This window comes from Phoca vitulina, unplaced genomic scaffold (genome assembly GCF_004348235.1).
Source record: "Phoca vitulina isolate PV1807 unplaced genomic scaffold, GSC_HSeal_1.0 scaffold18, whole genome shotgun sequence".
Lineage (NCBI taxonomy): Eukaryota > Metazoa > Chordata > Mammalia > Carnivora > Phocidae > Phoca > Phoca vitulina.
The window spans coordinates 15568402-15580543 of record NW_022589721.1 but is presented as its reverse complement, the minus strand read 5'-3'; the positions used below and the strand labels follow the sequence as shown (position 1 = coordinate 15580543).

General features: G+C 39.2%; 1 protein-coding gene and 1 pseudogene across 9 annotated transcripts in view; both read left to right on the top strand.

The window, feature by feature from the left end:
- ENPP2 (ectonucleotide pyrophosphatase/phosphodiesterase 2) overlaps positions 1-12142 on the top strand; it is a 110542-nt gene that overhangs the window by 44990 nt on the left and 53410 nt on the right. For all 9 annotated transcript variants that reach the window (XM_032416129.1, XM_032416124.1, XM_032416128.1 and 6 more), the window contains exons 5-8: positions 1678-1738; positions 3718-3815; positions 4041-4120; positions 5137-5256. In XM_032416129.1, coding sequence (XP_032272020.1) covers positions 1678-1738; positions 3718-3815; positions 4041-4120; positions 5137-5256 — 359 coding nt within the window. The remainder of the gene's footprint in view (positions 1-1677; positions 1739-3717; positions 3816-4040; positions 4121-5136; positions 5257-12142) is intronic.
- Positions 11379-11835, top strand: LOC116639431 (annotated as a pseudogene).

Genomic DNA, 12142 nt, shown 5'->3' with positions numbered 1-12142 from the left:
GGGAATGTTCTGCAGGAAAACCGTGTAAGGGAGCAAGGGGTACCAGGGTAGGGGGCGGCCAGCAGGGACGTGGTTTTAGGGGAAGTCTCACCTTGGCCTGTTTTACCGGAAGGTAAATTGCAGCATTCTTACCCCTGAGGCAGGGAGGGGGGCATGGCTTTTGTACCTACTGGATGTAAGCTGTAAACTGAGGCACTAGCAGTGGCCTAAAGATGGGTGTACTAGCTGGTAAGGAGGATCAGGGCACCCGTAGCTCCCAAAGCTATATGTGCATATCTGTTCACCGTTTATGGTCGATTGCAGAATATGATGGTTTTATTCTAATAGTAAATACTAGTCGGCGGACTAACGAAAATATAAAAGATGACGTTTCTCTCTTTAAGGAGTTGAAGTTACCACAGCACCCACTTATAGAGGTTAATGGAAAGATCCAAGAATCTTTATGTAAACTTTGCAAGTCATTTTATTGTCAAAATTAAATCCTTCTTCCTAGCTGTGACACGGAACATTTAAGAAGAGTTCCCATGAAAAGATTTCAGGGGGAAAAGCAAACCCGTTCTGAAATGTTTTTAGTGATAAGTTTGTGGCAGGAAGATATTCCATGAATCCTGAATTTGGAAAATTTCCCCTGCCCAAACAATTATTGTAACTTTTGATAAAGCATACAATCGATTGAGAATTTTATTCCTTTTCCTTTTTTTCTCCCTATGTAGTAAATGTAACAATAAACCACAGAGGCTATTAGAAGAGAAAATAAAGAAAAAAGTCCTAGGTGTCATTGGTCACTGAACCAGTAAACACTGGCTTTTGCTGGTTAAAAATTCTAGTTGCAGTACTTTTGTGAGGCCCATGTGTGAGCCCTGGGTTACTAGATACGTGGTAAAGCTTCTCCCACTTTAAGGAAAGAGCTTGTTACTAACCTACCCAGTTGCCAGGAGTCAGATTCTTGTTGACCAGGGAGATTTCCAATATGGTCAAGACATGTGATGTTTATTTGCCTTAAGACCATTTAAAGCAAATGCTTTTTGATAATTTTCATTTTCTCCTAAGGAAGCCTCGTTTTTGTGTTTCTTTATTTTTAAACCTGAGCTCTTTTCTGTTCTCCATTCTTGATGGGGTAACTCAGGAAAGCTCTTGGACCTTGGAGGAAGATAAAAGTGAAAGACATCATTGATTTTTCTTCCTAAATTCACGGGCTGAACATAGATCCACTGGCAAATCTCTCTCTCTTGCAATCTTCCATTTATCATCCCTGAGTATTCTAAGCCTTTCCCCTCAACTAAAGGGAAGTTGTGCCATACTTTCTATGGCTTTGAGATGTTCGGTGGTGGAGAAAAGAATGTTCCATCTAATGACCAAACAGTTTATTTCTGGAGGGAAACAAACATGAAATTTTGTTCACTGACGCCACTGGTGTTTTTATCTACAAACCATTTAGACTCAGAAGGCTCACATAAACACCACTTGGGGCTATTAAATATTAGCTTTCCCATTATGTATGGGTGTACTTTAGTAAGCCAAACCAACACTAGACTTTATTTCAGAGTTTCTGTTTAGATGGTGTCCCATAAGCAATGAGTATCCAATAGGACATGGGACCTGGGGTTGTGGTCTTTAGGGCTCTGGTTGGTATTGACAATTAGATTCACAAGTGAATTTACCCACTTTCTCTTATAGGAGAGACACACTGGGTAGATGACAACTGTGAGGAAATAAAGACCCCGGAATGCCCTGCAGGGTAAGTGCATTTTAGAAATATGATGAAGTTTTATGTATTAGTCGATAAAATATCCCAGGATCTGGATGGATAAATGGTGACAAACAATGTAAAGCTGAGATCCTCTTATACAGGTAAACTTAGACTCAAGTACTTGTAAGTGATTAATCTGTCGAAAGCTAGAATGCACATCTTGAAGTAGTGAGTTTTTATTTTTTTTAAAGATTTCATTTATTTATTTTAGAGAGAGGGGAGGGGCAGAGAATAAGGGAGAAGCAGACTCCTTGCTGAGCAGGGAGCCTGATGCGGGGCTCGATCCCAGGACCCTGGGATCGTGACCTGAGCTGAAGGCAGGCTCTTAACCAACTGAGCCACCCAGGTGCCCCGAAGTAGTGAGTTTTTAAAACCTTTTCTTTTATTGCCTCTGCACATATTGAAGACTGAATATCCTCTATATTTCACCATAGCTGAAGATTTTACAAAGTATATCTAAATATCACCAGAGAAGGAAAGAAACATTTCTGGCATTGATTTATTTTTTTTTTTCAGAGTTTTTTCCTGAAGGGCTGCTTCTGCCTTTTTTTGGGGGGGGGGGGAGGTGGGGAGGACTACAGAACTTCTCAAAAATATCATCCAAGCTGGTAACTCCTACCAGATGCTGCAGGAACTTGACAAACTACTGAAGACTGCTTTGCTGGGCTGCAGCCAGACTTGAGTGACACCCCACGGCTCAAGTGTGACCCGCATAAGGCACTTATTACGCCTTCCAGGAAACTTTGAAAATTCATGGACCCTTAAAATGCCTGGCAGAAAATAAATTTTCAACAAGTGTGTTTTCATTAACGTATTTGTTCAAGTGGATTTTTGTTTTTAGGCAGCACAGCCCGCGACACAAAATCCAAGTATTTTGATATTGTCTTTATTTTCATCTCCTCTTTTGGCTTTAATGAGGCACTTGAACTCCTTTGGACTTTCTGAATGGAACGGCTGTTTAAAATTTGTTCGGTTGTTTTTGTGGACAAAGCAGTCTAGTGGTAGAAGCCCCATCAAGTGGTAACAGTCACGACAATAAAGAACTCATCTGTAGTGTTATTCTAAGTGCTTTATCTGTGACTCATTTGAAATATACCTTATTTATTATGTGGCTTCAAATAAACTCAAGCCCGTGCTTGCTGCATTATCTTCAAACTATCAGAAAAAAAATGGTTGCACATAGTTTAGTATTCTCAAGCCTGACCGGCCAATTCCATCCTTAGACTATAACAAAGGACCTATTTTATCAGATCCTGCCCTAGTTAAATGGATCGTCTGGTCCTTTATTGATGAACTTTTTAAAGATCTTCATCAATTTTGATTATTTTTAAAGTTATTTTATGATTAAACCTAAAAGAATTCTTTTATAAGTTTTAGGGACAGGAGTGCCACCACTATAAATTTCATGCTCATTTTCTTCATTCACCCTTTCATTCATGTATTTGCTAAGCATTTATTGGAGCTCTACTATAGGTCCACAAAATAGGAAGATGAATAAGACGTAGACTCTGCATTGAAATAATGTAATATGTATATGAATGACAAAAGAGGTATGAATGAATATCTTAAAGGAATTCAGAAGTGTGAGCAGCTAACATTACAGAAGAGGAAACCTTGAGGTGGGTTTTAAGGAATGAATAGGAGTTTTCCAGGTAGCAAACGGGAGAACACTTATTCCAGGCAAATATAACAACTTTATACACCGCGAAAAACCTTGTTTGCAATGTGAGAGGCAGCAGGGGAAATCTGGAGTCCAGTCCCTTCCCTGGCCATTTTATGACCTTGGTCATTTAACTGTGGACTTTGGTTGTCACAAAGGCTATGTGGCTGGCAGCCCAGGCTTGTCCCGATATCCTCACTTGAAGATTCATCTTGGAAATTCCTGGTCCCAGTTGTGGAGAATGACTAGGCACAATGGAAACTTTGTGGCAGTACGTTTTCTAAGGCTTGCTATGTTACTGTTTAAGGTTTGTTCGCCCTCCATTAATCATCTTTTCGGTGGATGGTTTCCGTGCATCATACATGAAGAAAGGCAACAAAGTCATGCCTCACATTGAAAAGCTGAGTAAGTCCTTTTCATGCTATATTCTCATCAGGATCCATGATCTGCACAGTATGCGCTCAGCTATGGGCTTTGAGAGCTATGGACACGTGGCTTTAAATGTATTCTATTATTTGAAATACGGAAGTGATGGTAACACAAGTGTTTGATAGTTTATACAGTGGATTCCCATACGTGAAGTGACTTCTGTTGGTTCTCTTGCTCTAATGTCTGAAATTCTGTTCCTAGGGTCTTGCGGCACACACTCTCCCTACATGAGACCCGTGTACCCAACAAAAACTTTCCCTAACTTATATACTTTGGCCACTGTAAGTATTTTTTTTTAAGACTTTATTTATTTATTTGAGAGTGAGAGAGAGAGAGTGAGCAGGGCAGGGAGGGGCAAAGGGAGAGGGAGAAACAGGCTCCCCGCAGAGCAGGGAGCCCGACATGAGGCTCGATCCCAAGACCCTGAGATCATGACTTGAGCCAAAGGCAGACACTTAACGGACTGAACCACTTAGGCGCCCCTGTAAGTATTTTTTCAAATGATGTAGATCCAGAGGGTGTGGATGTAGATGTCATCATGAAATGACTTAAAGGGAGATTTTAAAAAACATGTTTCTCAGTGTTCCGAGGAAATCTGTCTGTTTTCTATCTTGTCTGAGTACATGTCTTGTCTGAGTACATGTCTTTCACAGTACATGTCTTTTACTAACTTTGTGGGGGACTGAACTTCGCTGTCACTTCAAAACTGAAAACTTTTTTTCAGGTGCCATTCTGTTTGAACATGTACATTAAACTTCTCCCAGATACCACAGGATCTGTTGTTTATTTTCTGAGTTTTCAAATGAAAATATTGACTGCTTTGTTTTAGTTTTTAGATACTCCCAATTCAACCTTGCTTTCTTCTTTAAAAACATAATTTGTTTATTTATTTTATTATTATTATGAATTTGAGGGGTTCTGGGGTAGAAGTAGAACTTAGGGAAAAGGAAAAGTGTATTTATAAATAGAAGCTTCTTTGGAGGCACATAAGTAAATTTCAATCTCCAGCTGAATTTATTGTAATAAAAGTTATTGTCATCTTATTAAATTGCAACAGTTAAAAAACCCCAAATATTAAATTTATTATCATCATGTTAAGTCTCTCAGATAGCTTATGATTAATCCATAGATAATATTCATGTTTGCTCAGACACACATGAAGTCTATATATATCTTATATAAATTTGGAAATTAAATATTTCTATAAAACCTCCTATGATAAGAAAATTTATGATAGAACTAATATATACAGATTATCATATTGGTATTTTAACAATAAATTTGCTTTTACACAAAGGGACTGTATCCAGAATCACATGGGATTGTTGGCAATTCAATGTATGATCCTGTATTTGATGCCACTTTCCATCTTCGAGGGCGAGAGAAATTTAATCATAGATGGTGGGGAGGTCAACCGGTAAGTTTTGTATTTTTTATGTATGTGTGTCTGTGCATTGAAACATTTCATCCCCGAATTTTTACCTGCAAAAAAGATGCATATAATTTCCTCATACTTAGCAATGTTTCTGTCCTTTAGTGTTGTGTGTATATATATATATATATATATATATATATATATATATGCACATAATATCTATGTATATGTGTAAATAATGTGTATATGTGTGCATATTCATCTGTCTGTGTGTGTATGTGTATGTGTAGGTGAGGTAATGATTATAAATGTGTGAGATGATAACTGTCTTCATTAGATGATGGTGATGGAAATGGTGACAGAAGGGCAAATTTCGGAAACATTTTGAGGAAGGAATATACAGTCAGATCTTACTGATTTACTAGATTTAGGGGTACAATGAAAAAGAGAAGTGAACGACTAGGACTACCCCCAAATTTTGGCCCAGGTACCATATGAACAGAGACAGGGAAACTTGCTGATAAAAAGGAGCTCAATGAAACCCACAGGAAATTCATGAATTCTTTTGTTTAATCCATTTTTTTGAAATTTTTGGAAGTTACATGGAAGTGGAACCCTACCTTCATTTCGGACCAGCAAATTAATACTTTGAAAGAACTCATACTGTTTACTACAGATCTAATGGATGGGCAGAAAGTAAAAAAGGATGTAGGTGGCTTTCTACATCATATTTTTCCTATGACTGTGTGCAAGGTTAGGCAACTTGATTTGGTCAGACATGAGCAAAATGGCAATGTGAAACCATGGTTGTTGAATGGGCAGAATTGAACCAAGGGTGCCCCTGGGAAGAAGGGCCAGAATCTCTGCAGGAGCACAACCCAGTATACCCAGCCGATGAAAAACATGTAGAAGAAAGACGGCAAACGGTCCCACCTTATGTCAACTCTGACTGGGGGCTGCAACTCCCTGGAGCACTGGTTAGGACAGAGGGCTGAGACCTTTGTCTATCTGCCATGACATGAAGATGGGCAGTGTCTGCACACATCCATGAATCTACCATCCCTGAGCGATCCCCTACCTGGAAATGTTTGCTCCAATCTATGGGCAAGCTAGAGAATATAAAGTCAGAAGAAAATGGTGTTGCTCTTTGATAAAAGGTCATTTGTGATTACAAAAATATATTCATGCCTAACAAATCAGTATGCAAAGTTAAACATGGGCTTCTCATTTTTTAAAAAAATAAATACTGGAAGACTTCTTCTATGTCTGTAGAAGTGTTTCTTTATAGTAGATGTTCTGATTCTGCTGTCTTTATTCAGGCTGGACTCCCAGAAGTCTGTGATGACCTAAGTTGTGAGCATAGTGAAATTTGTTTACAGGGTGGATTTCACAAAGTTTATGATAGAAGGACATTTTATGTGTAAATAAAATTATTGAAATTTAGAGTTCTGTCAAGCTGTCACTAGTTGGTTTTTTATATTAATTTTGTCATGGAAGCGAACTCCCCTGAAGAACCACAAAGGAGATAGAGATAAATAGTAATTTTATCAAATTGGATCACCTTACCCCAAGTGTTGACATTAGTTTCCCTCTGGGTTGGCATGACTCAGAAGATGAGTCCACATATTCATTAACCTCTGCAGAAACAGAGCAGAGGGAATGCTGCTAACTTGTCCAATGGAGTGAAGACTTTTTCAATTCTGTTTGCCTTTTTCCTGACTAACTCTCAATGTTGACAGATTTGACCAAGTTTAGTATTTTCCTAATGTTGACAAAGATTTACAGTGAAACTGATTTGTACTTCTATCTTCTTCTTCTTCTTCTTTTTTTTTTAAGATTTATTTATTTGACAGAGAGAGACACAGCGAGAGAGGGAACACAAGCAGGGGGAGTGGGAGAGGGAGAAGCAGGCTTCCCGCTGAGCAGGGAGCCTGATGCGGGGCTCGATCCCAGGACCCTGGGATTGTTACCTGAGCCAAAGGCAGACACTTAACGACTGAGCCCCTCAGGCGCCCCTGTACTTCTATCTTCTTGAACAAAGGGACACCATAAACATTTCAAGGAACATAGTAGCTATAATTTAAAAACATATTTATTATTGAAATTAAGCACATACGAAGAACATATGGGCAGAAACTATAAGGAACTACAGAATAAGAATATAAGAAACTATAAATATAAGAAAAGATGAGCCTTAATAAATATTTCTTAACATTTACCTCATCTTTTCAGAGGCTGATACATTTCACAAAATAACCACTGAAAAAAATAATTGGGGTAAAGAAAATATTTATAAAAATCTTAGGTAATTAAATTAAACTCACCTTATTTTTACTGAATGATGAAACCATGAAAGACATTTGGCTAAATAATAAAGGAGTCAGAGTAAATGGTAAATAAGAACTACTCTAATCCTACTTTAAAATTTAATAGATGGGATGAGGCATTTGTATATCATCCATCTGAAAATTTGAATCTCACCATTAGGCTTCCAAAAATAATTTCTATAATTTAATTTCACCCCCCCCCTTTATTTTCTTTTTGGTAACACGGATATAGCCATTTTAGCAAACTGGGGTCTGCTTTTAATTTGTTAATCCTCACAATGTGCTATTAAAAGTTGTCATGCACTTTATGATGCTACAATTCTCATACATATTTTAATGGGATTCCTTTTGTTGTTGTCGTTGCTTTAAAATTACTTTGTTCTCATTACAACAACTTTTTCTGAAGTTCCTTAAGCATGTTTATTTCTTTGCAAAATCTCTCTGCTATAATCCTGCAATTTCTGATAGTAAGATATCTCAGTGGGAAATTCCCTGTTTGGTTTAAATCTGGACTCAGCAAAGTGGAGAATGCATGAGACTCCAAGGGGCCCACGAAACATGGAGATTTGAGAAGTCCAACACCCCACCATGATGCAAGTCTTCCAAAGCCATAGTTTCCAGCAAGGCGTTTCTAGGAGGAGCAGGTGCGTTCTTCTCACTCCTCAAGAGGCTTGGGGTGCAGCAATTTCTGCCAGTAGTGGTGACGGAGTGAGTTGGTCCCGAGACCATCCTCGTGAATTACTGTAGCGTGAAAACACAGGAACCATGGCACATTTGAGAAAGAGACGCCAAAGAGAAGCTGGATGACATTAGAACAGGCGCGGAATTCTGGGCCAAAAGGATTGACTCGATGGAAAGTGCAAGTCATTGCTAACCTCTCTTCCTGCCCATTTTATTATCCTGCTAGTGGGAGGTGTTGCTTTCTTTTCAGGAAAATTTTACTTTTTATTTATTCTGTTGTTTCTTTTCCATAGATTGCTATAAATCTGGGCTTCCCCCCCCCTTCTTTTTACTGTATCTTAACATGCTTAGGATGGACTCTGCTCTGCACTTAGGGTGCTCTAAATTCTCACCTGGCCGCTTTGCGACCAGACTCTTATTTATCTTTCAAATTTCAGTTGAACTGTCTGTCCCCAGGGAGTCACTAAGCTCTTCCAGCCCTGGCTAAGCTCAGGGACCCTCCTTTGGGTTTTCACATTATTTCTGTCATAAATTTGACCATATATTTTTGAAATTATTCACATATCTGCTTCAGACTGTGGGCCCCATGGGGGTAGAATCTCTATTCTCGGGCCGTAATCCACAGCCTGACACATTCAGGTGTCGCACTACTGTGTCTTGGATTGAACTTGGATTGCACTGTATCTGAGCTGTGTTTGCCTGTACTTTTTCCCCGTACTTTATCAGTTACCTTCTTCAGGCCTTAACCACCTGCAAAGAGCCACACCGGCCCACAGTCCACCCTGCTGCAGCCCCAACCCTCATATCTTAGCTTGTTCTGACTCTTGAATCTCAGTAAGTGATTTCCTGCAGCTGATGCTACAGCCCCACGCATCCCTCTGGTCTCCTAGAATTCTATTTATCCAGGCTCTGTGCTTTTGAATGCAAAGGAATAATTTCCCTGCAAAGAACTGCTAGAAAGACTACAATAGTAGCTCACGTTTTTGAAAAATGTTCTTTGCTTATTTTCTTTTTCAAAACTTCTCCCCTTCTCCTATAGCAGCATACTTTATTTAATGTGAGAAAGTGTTGGATTTCACATTTAAATCCTTCTGATTCCAGTGAGAAAGGTTTTTTTTTTTTTTTAATTCCCGATAACATATCAAATAGGTACAATAATTTTCCCACTTGTTCCCTCTTCAACATGTAGTACCTGAGACCTAAATGTTGGAAACTGCCTCAAGATAAAGCCGAGCAATGAAGAAATATTGGCATTAAAGGTGGGGAAACCAAATCCAGTGTCTTGTCAGGTTATTTTTGTTGTGCTGTTTTACCAGTCTTTGAGGAAATTTATATTGCATTCAAATTCAGAGAAATACTGATTCCCTTTTCTCTGAATTAACAAGGAACTAGAAACTTCTCTCTCTCTCTTTTTCTAATAAACCCAGAGGCTTGTTCTTGCTTTTCTTTTTTCTTTCTTTCTTTTTTTTTTTTTGACCAGCGTTTTAGTGACTTTTTCTCTCTGTGATTACTAGATTTAACTTCTGAGTTCAGAAATAAAATATATACATATGCCCTGCAAAGGAACTTTTAGAACTACTTATGATCTGATTTAACTTAAGAACATCATGCTTCAATCTCCTACCATTTGCCTAAACCCTGATAGAATGGCTTCATTACTGCTAGGATTCTTTAGTTTGAGATTTTTAAATGTTTTTAATTTTAAATATTCTCTCATTTGTTCACTTTTTGCACTTTTCTCACCATGCTCCTACTTTTCTTTTAGAAAATATGGTCAATATGACTTGTACCAAAAGCAGGAAGAATGTTTTGATTCTTTTTTTTTTTTTTTGAGAAGAAATAAATTTTTTAAAAACATTATTTATTTGAGAGAGAGAGAGAGTGTTGCGGGGGTGGTGAGAGGAGCAGAGGGAGAGGGAGAGAGAATCCTCAAGCCAATTCCGCACTGATCGCAGAGCCTGCCACGGGCCTCGATCCCAGGACCCTGAGATCATGACCTGAGCCAAAATCAAGAGTCAGACGCTCAACCGACTGAGTCACCCAGGTGGTCCAGAAATAACTTTTTTTTTTTTTAACCTTTTAATTGTCTTCATGGTTCGCTTGCTTTTTACAATTGGCTATTTTTTTTCTGATTACAAAGATGTTAATTGTCACTGTAAAAATCTGGGGAAGTACAGCAAAGTATAAAGAGCACATGACCCTGACTTTGCCTTTGGCAACATTTTAGCACACTCACTTCTGCCACCCTCTCTCCCCGTGCCCTTTCCTTATACCATTGCAAAGACCCCTTCTGGTGATCTTTTCCTGTGAGGATTGCTGAGCTGAAAGTTACCCGTAGGACTTCCTGTTGCCCAGATAATGTCAACATCAGCATAATTCCACAACATAACTTCTGAAAGTGCAGGCTCATCATTTGACAAAATTGCATTAAAAAATTTCCATTAGAAAACCCCAGATTAATCTCACATTTCATAACTGCCAAATATTGCCTAGTACAACTTCTTTGTAAATAGCAAGGCACTAGATTTTGTATGAAGTTGTTTGGATATGAATACACTGTGAGTCTCTGAAATGAAAATAAGTATGGAAATAGATCACTTAATATAAGAAACTGGTTGGGGCACCCAGGTGACTCAGTCCGTTAAGCATCTGACTTTTGATTTAGCTCAAGGTCATGATCTCAGGGACGTGAGATCCAGCAGGCAGGTGTGGGCTGCAAGCTCAGGCGGGAGTCTGCTTGAGATTCTCTCTGTGCCTCTGCACCCCCCCCCAAAATAAATAAGCAAATCTTTAAAAAATATATATATGTACAAGAAACTGGTCTCTCTGGGATCTGATGTGGTTTTGAGTCACCTGCGGGATGCCCAACACCTAGTTTTGAGTGCATCTTCTTGATATTGGAGGTCCTGCAACAAGAAAGAATGGACATGCCCAGGCCTGGACATTCCCTTTCCTTATAGGCCCAGCCTACGCCTCCCCCTGAAGCTCTGCCCCAGTTTCAAATGACCAATGCAAACTCTACAAAGTAAGACGGTGCATAGGAAATTTCTTTTTACTTGCCCGGCATTGCATTTTCCTATCTCTAGAGGCAGTTGGGGTGGGTGGAGGGCGGGCTCTCGTTCTCTCTCGAGAGGAGGGATAGAGCGCAGGGCTTGAAACTTGGCGGACCACGTAGACCAGCAACAAACTACCAACACTCTAGATCTGGATCTGGATCTGGATCTCATCAGGCTCAGCCTGGATGAGCGAATTTATATGAAAATAAGAAAGGACAGAGAGCTTCCAGGCAGATTGCATGCTTATGATCAGCATTTAAATATGACATAGGGAGTTGTGGAAGAAACTGTGACTACTATAGAAATTGATGAGGAAATATACGAAGAGATATATAAATCAATAAAACGGAATATTCCTGATGCTTTGTCTGGGGAGATGGTGTTGTACTAGGTGCCCTCCATTAAGAGTTGGCTGAAACAAAGAATTTATCATGTATGGAATATAGGAGACTTTTTGCATGCATTTTCAAATGTAGAAGACATTCAAAAGAGGAGCCGAGATGCCCTTCAACAGATGAATGGATAAACAAGATGTGGTCCATATATACAATGGAGTATTACTCAGCCATCAGAAAGGATGAATACTTACCATTTGCATCAACATGGATGGAACTGGAGGGGATTATGCTAAGTGAAATAAGTCAAGCAGAGAAAGACAATTATCATATGGTTTCACTCATATGTGGAACATAAGGAATAGTGCGGAGGACCACAGAGGAAGGAAGAGAAAAATGAAGGGGGGCGGAAATCATAAGGGAAGATGAACCATGAGAGACTATGGACTCTGGGAAATAAACTGAGGGTTTCAGAGGGGAGGGAGGTGGGGGGATGGGTTAGCCCAGTGATGGGTAGTATTAAGGAGGG